The sequence below is a fragment of the Eubalaena glacialis genome, chromosome 8 (genome assembly GCF_028564815.1).
Source record: "Eubalaena glacialis isolate mEubGla1 chromosome 8, mEubGla1.1.hap2.+ XY, whole genome shotgun sequence".
Classification (NCBI taxonomy): Eukaryota; Metazoa; Chordata; class Mammalia; order Artiodactyla; family Balaenidae; genus Eubalaena; species Eubalaena glacialis.
Window position 1 is genome coordinate 114,836,153 of NC_083723.1, and position 20,995 is coordinate 114,857,147.

The 20,995-nt window shown below is 40.1% G+C and overlaps 1 protein-coding gene across 1 annotated transcript in view; it reads right to left on the reverse strand.

Moving 5' to 3' along the window:
- The window catches only part of PARP12 (poly(ADP-ribose) polymerase family member 12), a 44,957-nt gene that overhangs the window by 6,084 nt on the left and 17,878 nt on the right, over positions 1-20,995 (reverse strand). Inside the window, exons 6-8 of the mRNA XM_061198808.1 lie at positions 12,833-13,028; positions 8,780-8,921; positions 5,790-5,886 (exon numbers count right to left, since the gene is read on the reverse strand). Of these exons, the coding sequence (XP_061054791.1) occupies positions 5,790-5,886; positions 8,780-8,921; positions 12,833-13,028 (435 nt within the window). The remainder of the gene's footprint in view (positions 1-5,789; positions 5,887-8,779; positions 8,922-12,832; positions 13,029-20,995) is intronic.

Genomic DNA, 20,995 nt, shown 5'->3' on the forward strand with positions numbered 1-20,995 from the left:
AAAAACCAACAGCCTCAATGAAACTAACACAACCTTGTAAATCAACTATACTCCAATAAAAAACAAATTAATTAAAAAAAAACAGCCTCAATGACGTATAACTGGCATATAAAACATTTTTTAAGACATAAAATTGATGTCAAAATTCATTTGGCAGTAGAGATTTGACTTGAACTGCTAAGAGACTACTTGTGGTCTATATATATTTCCTTCTTTAAGTGACTATGCATATTTTTACTGCAAAAAATATTAGCATGTTTAATTGCATGTGTCACATAATACAAAGCAGCACATGCTCTTTCTAAAAATGAAATAAAAACTTATTTCTAAAAAACACATGGCCCAAAGGATTTAGAAATAAGGACTGTGAAACTCTAAGTCCAAATCATTCCTATTCAGTTTCAGAATGCTGTTCTTCCTACAATAGATCTACCTTCTGTTTCTGCTGGCATGAGACGTGTACCTTCATTCTAAGCCTCAAAGAACTCCCACAAATAACTTTCCTAGGAAAATGGCACAGTTTAAAAATAACTAAAAAAAAGGTCCCACAAGCAAGAATCAACCAGAAACAGACCCATGAAGGCTTAAGATGCTGAAATTACCAGGCAGATTATAAAACAACTATTCTTTCTATGTTTAAAGAAATAAAAGACAAACTTTAAAAACATATGCAAGGTGAAGTAAGTCAGAAAAAGAAAAACAAATACCGTATGTTAACACATATATATGGAATCTAAAAAAAAAAAAAAGAATGGTACTGATGAATCTAGTGGCAGGGCAGGAATAAAGACGTAGACATAGAGGCTTCCCTCGTGGCGCAGTGGTTGAGAATCTGCCTGCCAATGCAGGGGACACGGGTTCGAGCCCTGGTCTGGGAGGATCCCACATGCCGCGGAGCAACTAAGCCCGTGAGCCACAACTACTGAGTCTGCGCGTCTGGAGCCTGTGCTCCGCAAAAAGAGAGGCCGCGATAGGGAGAGGCCCGCGCATCGCAATGAAGAGCGGCCCCCGCTTGCCGCAACTGGGGAAAGCCCTCGCACAGAAACGAAGGCCCAACACAGCCAAAAATAAATAATAAATAAATAATAAATAAATTTAAAAAAAAAAGATATGTTTCACTGGAGGAAAAAATTAGCTAGGTAGTATTGATTTAAAAAAAAAAAAAAAAGACGTAGGCATAAAGAATGGAGTTGAGGACACGGGGGAGGAGGGGGAAGCTGGGGAGAAGTGAGGGTAGCATCAATATACGTACACTACCGAATGTAAAATAATTAGCTAGTGGGAAGCAGCAGCATAGCACAGGGAGATCAGCTCGGTGCTTTGTGATGACCTAGAGACATGGGATAGGGAGGGTGGGAGGGAGCCTCAATAGGGAGGGGATATGGGGACATATGTATGCATTATGACTGATTCACTTCGTTGTACAACAGAAACTAACACAGTACTGTGAAGCAATTATATTCCAATAAGGATCTATTAAAAAAAAATCATATGCAAGGAACAGAAAACTGTAAAAAGACCTGGAGGATTTGAAAAGAAAAAAAAACCAACAGAACTTGTAGAAATGAAAATACAATCCCTGAAGAAGAAGTTCAATGGACAGGTTTACTAGCAGATGAGATGGCCTAAAGAGAGGCTGAGCGAGCGGAAAGGTAGGGGCAGTGAAATTATTCAGAATGTGGCGCACAGCAGGAAGGAGATAAACAAGGCGGGGAAGAAGCCAAGACACGGAGAACAGAGTGAGAAGGCCTGAGTCTGGTCAGAGCCAAACTGAATCTCCAAAAAGAGAGTAGCTAGAACAGCATGGAGACAATTTTCAAACAGGACTAATGAGACATACCAACCTACAGACTTAAGAAGCAGAAAGAATCTCAAACAGGACAAATAAAAACACATACCCAGACACACCATAGTGAGAGTGCATACTACAAACAGAAAATCTTAAAAGCAGCCAGAAGGGGAAAAAAAGTGATTCTGGAAGAAAGCATCAGTTAGACCAACAGTTGGTTTCTCAAAAGCAGCAATGGAAACCAAAGGACAGTGGAGTGATATCTTCAATGTTTCAAGAGAAAATAACTACAAGTAAAATGTCTACACCCAATGAAAATATCCCTAAGATTGAGGGCAAAATAAAGACGTATTCAGGCAAAGAAAAACAGATTTTTTTTCCCAACAGATCTTCATCTAAGGAAATTTGAAAAGACAAAGAAAATGGTATAAGTGGGAGTAAATTTAATGAAACAGTCATAGTGTAAAAAAGCAGTGTCTCATGAAGTTAAAAAATAGCAAGTCCAGAGGAAGGTAAATGGAATAAAGTATATGAAGGATCTTGTGTTAGCTGGTAGAACAGCAAAGATATTGACTGACTTATACCTAAGTGAAAAACTCATGTTGTAATTTCTAGAGTGGCCTTAAAAGAAAAAACAGTAATAGAGTGTATAACTTCCAAACTAGTAGAGAGGAATAAATTAAATGACAAAATATATCAAAAAGACGATAAGAAAAAAATAAGACAATCATATGAAAAAAACTTCATGGAGGATGAAAGGACAGTAATGAACTAATAAACCAGTTACCTGATGTGTAAATGCCATTTCAATCCTTAAACTTCTGAATATGGAGATCATATTCTGTGACCCCATTAATTATGTAAATAGACGACTTGTTTCTAAAAGTGACCCACACAAGAGTCCCAGGTGGCCACAAAGGCCCAAGCAGACTTGCTTGCTGGAGTCATGACCACCAACTACTGTCACACAAGTTAGAGGGAAGCACGACGCACTTCACTGCACCAACGGGTGTGACAGAGCAGGGAGATCCTGAATCCCTCATATCTTACTCTGAATTTAACCAAAATAACATGTGGTGTCTGCCGTGGTCCCCTGAAAACTAAGTAGAGTGACAACAAAAGAGATCCAGTCTCAGAAAGGAGACAGATAAGTTTTTCTAAACTGCATCTAGGGTAGGCTCTGGATAGGGAGAGACTAAAAAATGACGTCCAGAAGTAGGATCACTCATAGTTAACCAAAACTAAATCCAGAAGCAATCCACAGGAGAGACTGAAACATTTAACTAACTAAATAATAAATATTTCTGCATGGTAAAATACTTCATAGACAAAGCCAAAAGGCAAACAACAAACGAAGAAAACACATTGCAATTTATATAACAAACTGAGGGCTGATGTCCCCATTAGATAGAAGACTCCTAATGTTTAAGAAAAATACCAAAATGTTAAGAGACGAATGGACAAAAAGACAAACAGTCCATTGAAAAAGAAAGGCAAATGGCCCTTACATGTAGGAAAAAATATTAAACCTCACTCATAAGAGAAAGTACATTAAATACACTGAAACACCCTTTCCCACCTATGAGAATAGCAAAAATCCAAGAGCTTGTTGACTCCCTCTGTTGGCAAGGGGGAGGGAAGCAGGCACCTCACACATTCTGGGGTGAGTGCATAACGGTTTCACCCCACAAAGAGAAACTTGCATTTACCTTCTAGGACTCTAACCTGAGGACCCACCTCCACAAATATGAAATAGCACATACACCAGACATCCTTTGTGGTATCATACTTGTAACAGCAAAAGATTGAAAAAAGGCAAAACATCCCTCGAAAGGGGACAGATTAAACTATGGTACATGCAAATGATGGAGAACTGTGAAGACAGAAACAGAATTTAGAAGACTTCAATGAACTGAAAGGGAGTAATTTTTTTTCAAGATCTGTATATACTGTGAAATGATCACAATAAATCTAGTAATGATCTATTTTTAAGTGAAAAACAAAAGGTACAGAATAGTATATATAGAATGTTACCTTTTATGCAAGAAAAGGAAAATAATTTGATACTTTTATGTATATGCATTTGCTCATTTTTGCAAAAATAAACACAGAAAGATAAACCAGAAACTGATGAAAATGGTTGCCCATCATAGAAACAGTGTGGAGCTAACAGTGAGAATACTGACTACTGAGTATACCTTTTCATATAGTTTTGACTTTTAAATCATGTTTTACACATAGCCAAAAATAAATTTTAATAAGAAAGGGAGGAAGGAAGGCACACTTGGCTTCAAAGGAAACAGGGAGCGGAAACCCCAGGAGGTTACTTTGTTAGACTCACAGGTACTCTATTTGCTTGGATTGATAATACCTTTTCCCTCTAGCTTCTTTAAATGACCCTGCCATGCTCCACAAACACAACCACTGAAGTCCATCTGTGAAATCTTAAAAGAAGAAACAGAAACACTGTAAGTTCTCTGTGAAACAGAAATGAGCCAGATTTCTCCGGCTGATGGCAGGTGCAGTCCGCTAACAGCAGCGCTGGCTACAGCTCTGGCTACAGTCCCGGCTTGGGCTGTCACACATCCAAACTAATGGGCACCATGGTACCTCTCACCAACCAGGCCACCCTCCCCCAGTAAGTGGCCGTGGGGATTGGAGAGAACTGACCCCTCACCCAGCTCCAATCCTAGCACACTTGCCTCAAGCCTAAAACGACTGATTCAGAGGGGTCTGATCAGTTTGCAAAGCTCACAGATTTGCCCCTGTCAGCTGCAGGAGGGCCCTGCCTGCTCCTAAATGCATAGAAGGCCAGGCACTACCCTCGTGGCTTCTGGCAGCCCGTGACATAAGGGATCCCACCCTGGGGATGAAGTTGGCCCCTTAGTGCCTGCAGCACCTGTTTTTGGTATTCCATGATATCCAAGTACTAAAATAATGGGGTTTTATTGGTGTAATTTTTGGTGTATTTCAACATTTACAAAAATTCAGGCCTGTGACTCAATTATTCACTTGAAAAGACAAGCTGATGAGCTGGCTTCCAGTCTAGACTGGCTTGCAGATCACAAGCAGCCTTATAGTTACATATCACAAAGCCTCTACCCACAAGGATAATTCTTTCTCTGTTTCAAAGCCTTTCCAACTAGTGGAATATGCATGTCAGTAGTCAAACTGCTACAGGTGACTCTACACTGGAATTGCCATTCATACATGACACAACTGGAGGAAAAAGAGGAACTTAAAATCCTTTGTTAGAAACAAAAACCATAGTTTGCTACCAGTGGAAAAAACCTGACTAACAAACATACACACAAATGAACAGAAAAACCCAAAGAGCTGTTCAAAAAGATTTCCTGCAAGTTATAAAACAAAAGATATAATCACTTGAAGATGGAAACAGAAAATATTAGGAGTTAGATTATTACTATTTCCTCACCATTCCCTAAGTTAGTCTCAACTAAGAAAGAACTTTTTGGCTTCTGGAAAAATCTGCACAAGAATACCTGATGTCTCAGCAACATCAGTGGCAAACTTAAAGATAAAACATCTAATTAAGTGATTTTTCTGGTGTCTTTTTCCTTTATTTTATGTTGTGTTTGGCTTATCATTTAATGCTTTGTTAACTGCATCTGCATCATCATTAAAATGATTATACACCAAACATTTACTTTTTATAAATTTATGTTGTATTTTATAGCTTTATAATACATGCTACTATGTTTTCATTTGAATGTGGTAAATATACACTGATTTTTCTGTTTCATGAAGCCTCAACCTTCTTATAGATCACTCAAATGAACAGCAGCACTTTGGTATTAAGTGAAGGAAAGTACAAATACGCTCAGAGGAGGGCCAGACACAGGAAACAGAGACAGAGAGTGCCAGGGCATAAGTCTGCAAGCCAGCTAACCCTCTAAATGCTGTAGCTAGTCTGAGCAGGCTCTGTACCTGCAGCAGAGCACACAACAACTGATACACAAGTTCCCCAAATGCCACCTACCAGCTCTGCTTCATCTTCACATCCTGGGGAGATACGTATTTGGGTCTCCGGCAAACCTTTCTAACTGTGCCATAGGCCAGGTTTTTCTGAACGAAGGCTGGGAGTAAAAAACAAACAAACAAACACATATACACATATGGGATAGCAATGTTTTATAAACACAAATTAAATGGGTTGGAAAGCTAATCCAAATGTAAAGCTCACAATCAGTCTGTTAAAAAAATAAGGCAATTTTACACATTTCAAATATTCAAAAAGAAAATAGGTATCTGTAGGAGACTGGGTTTAATGAATAGATGAATGATTAGTAATTGACATATCAATTATACATGAGTGCTTTTAAATTGTTCCTTCCAATCTTGTTTAAACTATTAATTTTGCTCAGCAATTTTTCCCAGCTTGGATATAAAAAAGCTTCAGCCCAGCCTGAGACCGATTTACCACATCTCGAGCCAGTGGGATTTAGAGTTAATATAATAATTTTACTCTTATGAGTTTTTTTTCTTACTTTGACTAAACTTACCCTACAGAAATACTTCTCAACTTTTTTAAACCTGGACTGTCTTTAATAAATGAAATCCTTGCCCCACGCCCAAGATTCTCAGATTCCTCCTGAGGGCAGCAGTGGGGGCACGGGGGAACTATCTTTCATGTTGAAAAATCACAATACCTCTAAGTTAGACTACATGTCCCGACCCACCAGGAGAACTCTGTCAAGTCTTATTTTCTGCAGTAGAGTACAAACAATTTTCTTTCACTTGAAAAACTAACTCACCCTACTGCATTTCAGCATACACCCGGTGATCACCTAGGCATGTGTCCCTCACGCCACAGCCCACGTGGTCATCACGAATGGGCACTCCTGGGGGGTCCCCACATTCTAATCGGGAGCCCATAATCCAGAGATGGCTACCACTACTCCTTCAGTTACCCGTCACTCAACCTCCCACCAATACTCTGCTAATTAGCTTAAACCGGCTTTTTATTGGTCTGTTGACGAACACTGCAATGAACCTCAAATGAGCTTTTACTGGTGAAATTAAAAGGTATTCAAGATAAGTGAACTGGATAAATATATGCGAGACCCATTCCCCACCGTCCCCTGGACAGGGTAAACATGAGGCCTTCTCCCTAATTTGCCCTTAAAGAGGATACACTAGGCGAAGTCCCTAAACAAGCCCCGATCTTGGGGATTCTGCCCAACTGATACCAGCTAACAGACATCAGAATTCTGCCTCTGGAGTCTTGGCATTTGCCTTGAGTGACTGTTTCACGACAGGAGTCTAAAAGGCAGAACCAAGTCTTTCCTGATCCTACAGAACAAGTCAGTTGTGCGTGTTTCTTAAATGTCCCTGCTTCCTCATAAATATTTAGTTAATAAATGTGAGTGGCAGGTTGCGATCTGAGACTTGCTTTCACTCTACCTAGTAGTCAGGTTATGAAGGGAGAAGTTAACTCACCTCAAAGTACTTCTGTGGCTACTGTTATGTACCAACAAACAAACAAAAGAATTGTGCCCACCCAAGAGAGCTTGAGCCGGTCTGCAGTAAACATGCTTTTTTCTTGCAGTCTGCAGTGACCTCAATGTGTGTGCTCTTCCCCACCCTCATCTTGACTGTTCTGTCCCCTGGGGGTGCTGCCTATGTTGAGAATGATAAAGGCTGCATCTGACATTTCTGGTTGATCTGTTTTGATACTGTCCAGATACTTTAAAGAAATATTTCAAACTATGGTCAGCAGGAGTCAGATGGGTGCTAGGTGTATAGACTTGTTCTTCAGGCCTGTCCTGACTTATTATTTCATGTATTTCTCACCATCCCCTTTAACGCACTTGTGTTTATCAGACTGTGGATTGCAAACCACCTCACATATGACTTGTGTTCTCCAGCTAACACTGAAGACTGTAAGCAGTTCTCGCTGTAGAGTAGAAGAAACTTTTAGGCTCTCTGTACAGGCACATCGAGAGGGCAGCAATTCTACTTTAAGTAAAACCACAAGTGCTACAAACCACAAGCAAAACCAACTGGCTAAAAGCAGGCAGATAGAGTGGATTTAGGATAATTCACCAAAAACACTTTGCTGCCCTCCAAACAGAAGGTCCACAAAAATAAAGAAAATAATAAGCTATGCTTAAAGGAAGGCCCACTTAATTTCCTTGAAAAATGCTGAAAACTCAGAGGGATTCAGAGTTTAAAATGTGAATTTAAAGGTAAAACTGAACTGAATAGGGATGGACTGATAAATCTCTCTGAAAATGGCTTGAGAGAAGCCACAAAAAACCTGAAACTTAAAAAAAAAAAAAAAAGTCACAAATAAGCCACTGGAAGGCCTGACCAAAGGGTGTTTGTTCTGTTTCTGTCTATCTGCCTGTCTGTCAAGGCAACCAGAACAAGCCAAGGCCCAGACTCAGGATACCATGAGCAGAGCATCTGAAAATCTGCTTCCCAACAATTTTTAGTTGAAGTGTGTGCCTACCACTTGTTTAGCCGGCCGGCCGTCTGTGCTGAAGGTGTCTACAGAAAGCAGAGCTGCACAGCAGAACCACTATGACACGTGTCAGCAACCTGGACGCAGGAACGCCCATGGCCCACAGGCTGATGCTGCCTGTCCTCCACAAGGAGGGCTCCTGTCCCCTCCCATCTCCCCCCAGGCAGCTCCCCATCCATCCCGCTGGCTGGCCTCATCTGTTAACAGGTCTATCCCCCCTTCCAGTCTGGCAGCGTTTCAGGAGCAGGGACCACCCCATCCTTCTCTTTCCCGGCTCTCAATGTGTGTGCGGAGTTTCTCCAGGGTTAAAATGGAAAAGGCAAAGCCAGCAGATGACCAGGCCCTGCTGGGTGAGTGCAGTGGGTCAGGACGTACCTTTTTTCTTTTGGCCAGATCAAGCGGCTTGCAGGATCTTAGTTCCCCAACCAGGGATTGAACCCAGGCCACAGCAGTGAAAGCCTGGAATCCTAACCACTAGGCCACCAGGGAACTCCAGGAAGTACCTTTGAAGTCTAATTCGTATGTGTGCTTTCCTGCCTGGAACCTCAGAGCGGCAGCCTGGGGGTCAGACCCTGCGGCACAGTACGCCAGGTAGGCCTTCTCCAAATCGCTGCTGCTGACGCTGGTCACGGGGTGCTCCATGCCCTGTGAAGACAAAGCCAGATACGAGGTGAAGGCAAGAAGAAGACAGACGCTGGGGGCCGTCCGCACCACCCACAGATGTGCCCATGGTGGTTGTTTGTGTCCTGGGGGAGGCGGAGGAGAGGAGCCAGGCACGGGGCGGTGGCAGGAGAGGGAGGCACAGAAAAGGAGCGGACGCAACTGCCTCCTGAAAGCTGCTCGGGAAACAGAAGCCCGTACATGTGGACCCCGCTAACCCGGACAATGCACGGGAGCGATGAGAGAGAGGGCATTCAATTACTCGTGACGGATGATACAACCCTTTAAAGGAAGGTGAAACGTCAATGGTGAATTCTCAAATGTTGCTTCACTGAGGGCCTGAGCGACGCTACCTCCTCCGTCCCTTGTTCCCACCACCCTTTAATCAGAGTTCAGTTCTCCTTGCTGTTGTCTTTTTCTGGTCTCTTGGAGAGCTCTATTTTTTCAATTATCCATTTTGATCCCTCATCCTCTTTCCCATTACCTACATGATATCCAAGATTTTGGAATGGACTGAGTTTGAATTCTGGCTCTCGAATCTGTTTCCTCTATAACCTCAGCACGTTATTGGAACCTCTCTGAACCTCAATGATCTCAACTCTATGACAGGAATAACAACAGAATTTAAATCATACTCATGTCATTATACAATAGGACCATCCCATCCTCAAAGAACTGGAAAAATGATTAAAATAAGGCACAGAGAGCCCTTAGCACAGTGCCTGGAACAAAAAGCAAAGGTGCCGCAGAAATAGAGGCAGATACCTGGGCATACAAGTCTGAAGTTTGGAGAGGAATTTGGTCTAGAGACAGAGATGCAGACATCACTCAAGGTGGCCACCAATGTCAGAAGACCGGGGGTTCAGGCTAGACCCTGGGAAATGCCAACATTCACAAAGGAAAGTAGAAAAAAGAAGCCCATGAAGGAGACAGAGGAGGAGCAAAAAAGGAGTGAGGCTCAAATGTGACATACGAAACATTTTTTCAATAAAATCAATAAGAACTTTTAAAATTTTAAATAAACAAATCAAACAAAACAAAAGCAAGCACATATAGATACAGAGGACAGACTGGTGTTACCAAAGGGGAAACAAACGGGAGGTGAGGAGAGGGTGAAATGGGTAAAGGAGGCCAACCGGTGACAGATGGAAAATAAACCTTTGGTGGTGATCACGCTGCGGTGTATGTAGAAGTCAAGATACAATGCTGCACACATGAAACTCATGTAATATTAGAAAACAATAAGTAACTGAATAATTAATTTAATCTAATTAAAGAAAGAAAGGAAAGGAAGGAGGGAGTGGGCAACAAGCTGGGTGGAGACTGGCAATGCCACGGGATTTGGCACCTGGGCCCTTTGCCATTGGCTACGGCTGGTGAGGGCTGTGCCGAGCTGGGTCCCACCTCCTGCAGGCATTCCATGAATGGTGACCAGATGAACAGAAGTCAGATTCCGGCAAGTGGAGGAATAAATGGAAGTCTTCCCTTTCAAGCAGAGATAGATGGGTTGTTTGGGTACAAAAGGGTGAGGGCAATTGTGGAGCTTTTAGATCAAACCAAAGGAGATCACAGGAGAGGGGAAAAGGCAAAAGGTAAATCGACACAAGAAGCCTGTTGAGAGTAATCCAGTCCGGATGCAGGTTGGGGTAATGCGTCGTGGAGCCCACCACCTGAGGGATGGCAGGTTCAACGTGGGAAAACTCAGTGGGCCAAGAAGAGTAACACATTTATACACAAGTTTAGGTTATGGATTAAACTGTAACCCCCAAAAAGACATGTTGAAGTCTTAACCCCCAGTACCACGGAACGTGACCTTATTTGGAAATAGGGTCATTGTAGATGTAATTAGTTAAGATGAGATCATACGGGAGTAGGCGGGCCCTTAACCAACATGACCAATGTCCTTATAAGAGGATGGCCACGTGAAGAATGCTACTGATGAGCAGGCAGAGATTAGAGTGATGCAAATACAACTGAGGTACGCCAAAGATCACCAGCAAACCACCAGAACTGAGGAAAAGACAAGCAAGAATTCCCTACAGGTTTCAGAGAAAACATGGCCCTGCTGCCACCTGGATTTCAGTTTCCAGCCTCCAGAGCTGTGAGACAACAAACCCCTACTGTTCTAAGCCACCCAGTTTGTGGTACTTTGCTATGATGACCTAGGAAATTAATACAGGGTGGAGGCAACCTGGACCTGAAATTTGGGTGTATATCCTAAGCTCAGGCAGAAAAGAACCCAGCTTTTCTGATAATCAAGAGAAAACTGTCTTGAACTGGCAATTAGCAGAAAACTAAGAAAGAAATCCAATTATGGGGTGACATCAGAAGTGTGTGGAAAAGGAAGAGCTAGAATGGACAGGTCACCCTATGAGGGGCCCAGCCATTGGTACAAAATGAGACCATACAGCCAAAAGTCACCGAGTCCACATGTGCACATCTGAATGCACCAGCGTGTGGTATGTTGGTAAAACCCACATACAGGTTATTCCCAGAGATTCTCGCTATTCTAAATCCTCAACGTTCTAAATTATGCACTCCAGCTATACCGCAATAAAGGAGTAGCAGCCTAGAAAAGAAAAAGGGAAAACCCTAAGTTGGGTTGTTTGGAGGAGAAAGACCCCTGTCCCCAAAGTTGGGACAACGCAGTTTCTGAAGTCACCCAGGGTCCCGTGTCATCCCACTCAGCTCCCAGAAGGGGGACGAATCACCAAACAAAACGTGAGCGGCTGTCACATTTGCCAGTTGCTTCTTGTCTGCTGTGTGTTCCTCCATGATGTCTCCGGGTGAGCTCCATTCATCATCATCTCTCCCGCTCAATGCCAGGCTTGGCCTCTGCCCTCCCCTCCTGACCAAACCCAGAGCAATGCTGGAGAGCCTCCTGGACAAACCCAGGGAAGACAGAAGGAACCCCAGGATGCTCAGAGAGGGAGACGGGTGGGGAAGAGGATGGACAGAGCAGTGAAGCGGAAAGGCTGGCACTGGAAGAAGTGGAGGGGAAGAACGAGGGCACAAGCCATCTCCTAAGAGTGACCATGTCCAACTGGCCAGCGGGCACGGGCAGCAACACCTCTGTCCTTCAACTGGCCAGTCTATCTCCTGAGGATCTGCCAGGTGCAGGCATCATCCTCAGCAGGGGGGCACACCAGTGGCAAAAGCTCCCATGAAGCTCACATTACCAAGTCCCAGACAAAAAGATATCCCAAGTGCAGTAGAAACTAAAGCTTTACTATAGCATCTTACAACCCAGAAGAATACAAATGTCTATTAGACCACATATCCCAATTTTCATTTGGGAGAAGGTGTCACTATAGAAATGGTGACCTCCCTATACTTATACCTCCACAGGTAACCAGGGGGTTCCCTTTAATCTGATTCATCCACGAACATCTTTGAATACTTGACAGCAGCAATTATTCGACACAGATACCAAATCAATAGCTGAAATCAGTCAATTTTCGTATACTTGCCCACCTTCTGTAAAGTTGCTGCTACAGATAAAGCAGAAAGCTAGCTTTGAAAAGCCTTCAACTTTATTCCACAGCTACACAAACACTCCAGCACACACATGCACTTGCTCTGGAGTTACCTGCTCAACAGTAAGAGAGGCATCTTTCTACCCCATTTAACGAAATGTGATCTCACTACAACTAAAGTCATTCAGTCCTAATGAACGAACAGATAGCTAATTGTTCAAAGATGGAACCTCATACAAATGAACTCTAAATTATCCCGTTTTGCCATAATTCCCACAAAGCAAGTGCGTCATAAGGGGACCTGGGGCTCTTTGGCTCTGTCAAGGACTCCCCAGAGCAATCCTTGTGCCCATGTTTGGAAAGGCTCCCCCATCATGGACCCTCAGGAAGGAACACTCACCCTCTTTCCGTGACACTTACTTGTCTTCCATACTCCTGCCAAAAGCCAAATTCATCGTTCCAGTACCAAACCCAGTCAGTGGTGAGGATAAAGTGTGGAGGTTTGGTGACCGAGGAGGCCGTGGAGAGGCGGCGAGCCCAGGTGGCACCGAACGTCATGGAGTTAAAGTTCAGAAAACCAACGAGAAAGCTATTGGCTGACTCGGTGCACGTGACCCTACAAAAGAACATGAGAAGTAAACTGAAAACCCACCAGCCACATGGACTCAGATACTCAGCTCCCCCATGGTCTTCTAGATACTCAGCTGGAACATGTGAACATACATGTGACCTGCACATTTACAAAAATGTGTTGGGGTGGGATGCGGGACTTGCTTTTTAAGATCCATTTTGCTGTGTGAAAATAATAAAATCACAGTAATATGGAAAACCTGTTATCATGACATTCCTTTCACTACACAGAAAACGCTGGTTAAAATATTCTTTTTTAAAATGCATTGCTGAGATGGCAAGAAACAGAAATCCTCAGAAGCCAAAAATAGTTAACATACATGGAATGCGTGTGGGGTGGGCCAGCCCCTGTACGAAGTGCTTTGTACATATTAAGGGATTAAGTCTTCATAACACTGAAGTTGCAACTTATCCCCATTTCACAGATATGAAAACAGAAGCCCAGGAAGGTTCAGAAACCTGTCCAAGGTCAAACAGCTAACAGATGGCAGAGCTGGGGTTTAAGTCAAGCAGTTTGGCAGAACAGCCTGTACTCTGAGCCACCAGGATCTACTCCCTTTCCAAATGCTGAAGTGCCCCAAGAGCAAAGGGAAGGTCTGGAACCAGATAGGTGAATGAGGACTAAAGCCAGTGGCTGTCCAAGGGCAGTGTCAGTGAGTAACGACAAAAAGCCCTATTTTTAGCAGCAATGAGGAAACAGAAAACAAATGTAGGATCTGAATCTGGTGAGGGGTCAAATATCCGAAGAGATTCTTCTGCATAAAACCATGATCCTAAAAGACTACATATCCTTAGTGAAGGGAGGCCAGGAAAGGAATCTGCTTTGCAAGGAAAGTCAGCAAGGAAATTTGCCTGCGTCAGTTTTGGCTTTGGATGGAAAGGAAGAAAACTTCCACTGAGAACTCATAAACAACTCAAACCTCACAGAAGTTAATTCACACTTCCTGTGTGAGAATTAACTTGAAAGTCCCACCGTGGCAGTTCCCAGAGAAGCAAACACAAATCCCCTCTGGAAGGAATTCACCTTCAACTCAGGCCTCAAAAGAATTTCCACAGGTAAAGTTTCAGCAAACATGGGCTTACAATCAAATAAATGAGAAACAAGACACCATGAGCAAAACCAGCAAAAACAATCAGTCCACCAAAGACAACAAACATTAGAGTTCTTGGATATAAATATGCAATATGTATGAATTGTTTTTGAAAGTTAAATTGAGTTTCAAAAGTATGAGTAAGGATAAAGAAACTATAAGAAACTGGACAGCTACATGTAAAAGAATGAAATTAGAACACTCCCTAACACCATACACAAAAATAAACTCAAAATGGATTAAAGACCTAAATGTAAGGCCAGACACTATAAAACTCTTAGAGGAAAACATAGGCAGAACACTCTATGACATAAATCACAGCAAGATCCTTTTTGACCCACCTGCTAGAGAAATGGAAATAAAAACAAAAATAAACAAATGGGACCTAATGAAACTTAAAAGCTTTTGCGCAGCAAAGGAAACCATAAACAAGACGAAAAGACAACCCTCAGAATGGGAGAAAATATTTGCAAATGATGCAACTGACAAAGGATTAATCTCCAAAATTTACAAGCAGCTCAATATCAAAAAAACAAAGAACCCAATCCAAAAATGGGCAGAAGACTTAAACAGACATTTCTCCAAAGAAGACATACAGATGGCCAACAAATACATGAAAGGATGCTCAACATCATTAATCATTAGAGAAATGCAAATCAAAACTACAGTGAGGTATCACCTCACACCAGTCAGAATGGCCATCATCAAAATATCTACAAACAATAAGCGCTGGAAAGGGTGTAGAGAAAAGGGAACCCTCTTGCACTGTTGGTGGGAATGTAAATTGATACAGCCACTATGGAGAACAGTATGGAGGTTCCTTAAAAAACTAAAAATAGAACTACTATATGACCCAGCAATCCCACTACTGCGCATATACCCTCAGAAAACCATAATTCAGAGTCATGTCCCACAATGTTCACTGCAGCTCTATTTACGATAGCCAGGACATGGAAGCAATCTAAGTGTCCATCGACAGATGAATGGATAAAGAAGATGTGGTACATATATACAATGGAATATTACTCAGCCATAAAAAGAAACGAAATTGAGTTATTTGTAGTGAGGTGGATGGACCTAGAGTCTGTCATACAGAGTGAAGTAAGTCAGAAAGAGAAAAACAAATACCGTATGCTAACACATGTATATGGAATCTAAAAAAAAAATTTTTTTTAAATGGTTCTAAAGAACCTAGGGGCAGGACAGGAATAAAGACGCAGACGTAGAGAATGGACTTGAGGACATGGGGAGGGGGAAGGGTAAGCTGGGACGAATTAAGAGAGTGGCATGGACTTATATACACTACCAAATGTAAAATAGATAGATAGTGGGAAGCAGCCGCATAGCACAGGGAGATCAGCTCGGTGCTGTGTGACCACCTAGAGGGGTGGGATAGAGAGGGTGGGAGGGAAACACAAGAGGGAGGAGATATGGGGATATATGTATATGTATAGCTGATTCACTTTGTTATAAAGCAGAAACTAACACACCATTGTAAAACAATTATCCAATAAAGATGTTATAAAAATAAATAAAATAAAATAAACTATAAGAATTAACCAGGTAGGGCTTCCCTGGTGGCACAGTGGTTGGGAATCTGTCTGCCAATGCAAGGGACACGGGTTTGAGCCCTGGCCCCGGGAGATCCCACATGCCATGGAGCAACTAAGCCTGTGTGCCACAACTACTGAGCCTGCGCTCAAAAGCCCACAAGCCACAACTACTGAGCCATGTGCCACAACTACTGAAGCCCGTGCGCCTAGAGTCCATGCTCCGCAACAAGAGAAGCCACAACAATGAGAAGCCTGTGCACCGCAACAAAGAGTAGCCCCCGCTTGCCGCAACTAGAGAAAGCTTACACACAGCAAGGATGACCCAACACAGCCAAAAATAAAAACAAACAAATAAATAAATAAATTTATATAAAAAAAAAAGAATTAACCAGATAAATTTGAAGGAAAAAACAGAACCTTTAGAATTAAATAATATAATAATTAAAAATTTTAAACCACAATAGATAGGACACACTGCAACTCAGACAAGGCTGAACTAGTGAACTGGGTGAACAAGTGAAGCAATTCTCCTGCATACAGCAGAGAGAATGAGAGAAGTTAAAAGATATAAAAGATAAAGTAAGAAGATCTTAACAAATGTCTAATCAGAAGTTCAGAGAAGCAATACTTGAAGAGATCATGCCTGAGGAGCTTCCAGAATTGATTAAACATAAAGCCTCCCACTCAGAAAGCACAACAAATTATCAGTAGATTAAATAAAAATAAATCCACACATAGACAGATCTTAGTGAAACTGTAGCACCAAAGAATGACGAGATATTTAAAGTAGTCAGAGAGAAAAAAGAGATTACCTACCATGATGGGTTGAACTGTGTCCTTACAAAGATATATTCGAGTCCTAACTCTTGGTATCTGTAAATTTGGAAATACGGTCTTCACAGATGTAATCAAGTTATGATGAGGTCATACTCAATTAGCTTGAGCCCTAATTCAATGACTGGTGTCCTTATAAGAAGAAGGAAATTTGGGCACAGACAGAGACACATGGGAGAAAGCCATGAGACAACAAAGGTAGAGATTACAGTAATGCAGCTATAAACCAAGGAATGCCAAGGAACACCAAGGACTGCTAACAACCACCAGGAGCTAGGGAAGAAGCAAGGAAGGATCTTCCCCTGGAGTCTTCAGACAGAGCATGGCCCTGCTGACACCTTGACTTTGGACTTCCAGCCTCCAGAACTATGACAATAAATTCTTGTTGTCTTAAGTCACCAAGTTTGTGGCAATCTGTTATGGTAGCCCCAAAAAACTAACACATTTATACTGACAGCTAACTTCTAAATAGAAGCAATGGAAGCAGAAAACAATGGAATAATCTTTGAAGAACTGAGAGAAAATACCCAATAAAACTATCTTTCAAGAATGAAGATGAAATAAAAACACTTTCAGACAAACAAAAAATACATCTGCCCCTAGACTCTCACTAAACTAACTTCTAGAAGATGAACTCAAAGGAAAATGATCCTCACGGAAACATATGAACAAAGGAATTGTGTGCAAAAACAAAATGGTAAATCTAATTCATCCGCAGATGGATAAAAAAGATGTGGTACATATATACAATGGAATATTACTCAGCCATAAAAAAGAACAAAATAATGTCATTTGCAGCAACGTGGATGCAACTAGAATTATCATACTAAGTGAAGTAAGTCGGAAAGAGAAAGACAAATACCATATAATATCACCTATATATGGAATCTAAAACATGACACAAATGAACCTATCTATGAAACAGAAACACGGACATAGAGACAGACTGGTGGTTGCCAAGGGGGAGGGGGCTGGGGGAGGGATGGAGTGGGAGGTTGGGTTTGGCAGATGTAAGCTTTTATATATAGAATGGATAAACAACAAAGTCCTACTGTATAGCACAGAAAACTATATTCAATATCCTATGCTAAACCATAATGGAAAAGAATATTTAAAAACATGTATATACATGTATAACTGAATCACTATGCTGTACAGCAGACATTAGCACAACATTGTAAATCAACTACACTTCGGGGAGTTCCCTGGTGGCCTAGTGGTTAGGATTCTGGGCTTTCACTGCTGTGGCCCACATTTAATCCCTGGTCAGGGAACTGAGATCCCGCAAGCTGTGTGGCGAGGCCAAAAAAAGAAAAAAAAAAAACTATACTTCAATATGAAATAAATATTGATTAAAAAAAAAACATTAAAAAAACCAAAATGGTAAACGTTTAAATTTAAACAAATATTGACTGTATAAAACAATGCTAATTTCTAACTTCTGGGATTAAGAAAATAATAGAAGCAATATTTACATAGCACATCTTACATGCCTGGCATTGTTCTGAGTGTTTTACACACATTAATTCTTTTAATTCTCAAAATAACACTTTGATATAGGAACTATTATTTTTATCTACTTGACATATGCAGAAACTGAGGCACAGGACAGCTAAGTATTTTCCCCAAATTCACACAAGTAGTATGTAAGTTTGAATGGAACTAGTCAGAATTCAAGTGTTCAAGATTCTTCTATTGTTCAGGAGAATGATAAAAGGTATTGATTAGCTTAAGTTGTTAAACTAAGGTATATTAAGTTACAGGGTCTGTTTTCCAGGGTAACCACTAAAAGAACAGAAATTCACTATGTAACTTCCAAATTAGTAGATGAGGGGGGAAAAAAAATCAAATGTGGAAACATCTAAGAGAAGATCAAAAAGAGAAAAGAAAAATAGAAAAAGCAGGTCAAATAGCAAAAACCAAAACAGACAGTAGAATAAATTCAAATGTATAGGTAATCACAACAAATGGATAAACCACAATAAATAACTTTTGATTAAAAGAGAAAGATTGGCATACTGAAAAAATAACAAGTTCTACGATGTTTACAGGAAATATAACTAAAATGTAAACAAAAGAGCTTGAAAGTAAAATAGTGAACAGTAGCTAAAAAAAAGCTGGCATAGTTATATTAATATCAAATGAAACAGACTTAAGGCATAAAAGCATTACTAGAAATAAAAAGCATCCACTTTCTATTACTAACAGGCTCAATTTAACAGGAAGATAAAAATTTTAAACTTCTATATACTTCATAATAGTTTTTAAATATATAAAATAAAAATTGATGGAATTACAAGGAGAACCGACAAATTCATAGTGAATGTTAACATACCTTTCTGAGTAACTGATACAAGAAGGAGACAAAGAAATCAATAAGGATAAAGAAGATTAGAACCACACAATTAACACACTTCATCTAACACCACATCCAAAAGACTTTGCATACACAGAATTTTACCAAAACTAACCATGTACTACACCCATAAAGCAAGCCTCAACAAAATTCGAAGAATCTATTATATAGCCTGACCACAATGCAATCCATTTGAATTTAAATTTAAAAACTAATTTTAAAATACACTTAGCAATAAATCATGGGTCATCTAATCTATGAGATCAAAAAAGGAAAAAAGTTTGTTCCTCCAGAAAAGAAAAATATTAGTAAAATCAATAAATCTCTCCAAGATTGATCAAGAAAAAAGGGAGGGAGAGAAAAAAGATTAGAACTGTAAAAGGGGACAAAATTAAAGATGGTATAGACACTAAAAGGGATATTACAAGTAACTTTATGACAGTAAGTTTGAAAATAAATAAAAACAACAAACTCCTAGAAAAAATATCAACTTACCAAGTTGACTCAAGGAAAAACAGAAAACCTGACTGATCCTAAAACAATTATAAGAAATTGGGTCAGTAGTTTAAAATCTTCTCAGGAATTAAACATCAGGCCCAGAAATTTTTAGACACATGATCATTCAGGAAAAAAATAATTCTAATTTCACAGGATTTTTTCAGGATAGGAAAAGAATCCATCCCAATCTCATATTGTATAATAATAAACATCAACTATACTTCAATTAAAAAAAACAGGCAAAGACAATATGAAACAATTATAGACCAATCTTATTCAAACGTAAATGCAAAAATCTTAGACCAAATACTGGCAATACAAAGTTCACCATCGTGTGCATATGTGCATGTGTACACGGGCTACGTATGACTTAGGTCTGGGAATGCAATGGACTTAACATTAGAAAATTAATGTAAAACACTGCGTCAACAAGTAAAGGAGAACAAAGCATTGGCTCTTAATTAACACAGAAATAGCACTCAATAAAATTCAATTTCCATACACAATTTAAAAAAAAACCAACTCCTGGCATACTAGGAATAAAACTAGAATTGATTAGCAATGCCAAAGGTTCCAAACATTCACACATGCTTAAGGAAAAACATTTTAAAATTACTCCTTTTAAAATCAGGAAAAAAAGAAGAAGAATCTTCCAGCTATCACCACTTCTATTCAGCACGGTACAGATCTTAGCCACTATAATAAAACAATAAAAAGAAATAAAATGTGTAAGAATTGAAAAGGAAAAACAAACTGCTATTCACAGATATTAATTTCTATACAGATATCTAGAACATACAGATAACTATACAGATAATTCAAATAAATTATCAGTAGATTCTGAGTTAAGATATTTTAGTAAAGTTGCAGGATATAAGATAGAAAAGTCAACTGCATTTCTACACATCAGCAGGGAGAAAATACAACAACAAAAACATGTAACTAGGGATGTAATGTACAACATGATTAACTATAGTTAATGATGCTATATGGTAATTTGAAAGTTGCTAAGAGAATAAATATTAAAAATTCTCATCACAAGAAAATAAATGGGTAGGGGTAACTATATGAGGTGATGGATGTTAACTAAACCTATTGCAATAATCACTTGGCAATATATACTTGTGTCAAGTCATCGTGCTCTACACCTTAAACTTCTACAGTGTTGTATGTCAATTATCTCTCAAAAAAACTGGAGAAATTTTTTTTGAAAAAGGAAATGAAGAAGCTAATAAATCCCTAAAGAAAAAAAAAATCTAACAAAAGATATACAAGACCTTAATGGAGAAAATTAGAGAACTACTGAAAAATATTAAAGAACATTTAAATGAGATGCTATCACGTATATGAATAAAAAGTCTTGGCATCATTATGATGTCAGTTCTCCCCAAACTGATAATAGACAATGCAATTTCAAGTTAAAAAAAATCACAACAGAGTTTTTTGTGAAAACCAACAGGCAGATTTAAAAATTTCTGAAGAGGAGCAAAAGACCAAGAGGCAAGACAATTTGAGGAAAAATAAGGTGGGGATTTGCCTTACCACATGCCTAAACGTACTGTAAAGCTCTTCTACATGAGACAGTGTGATGTTGACACAGAGACACACAGACCAATGAAAC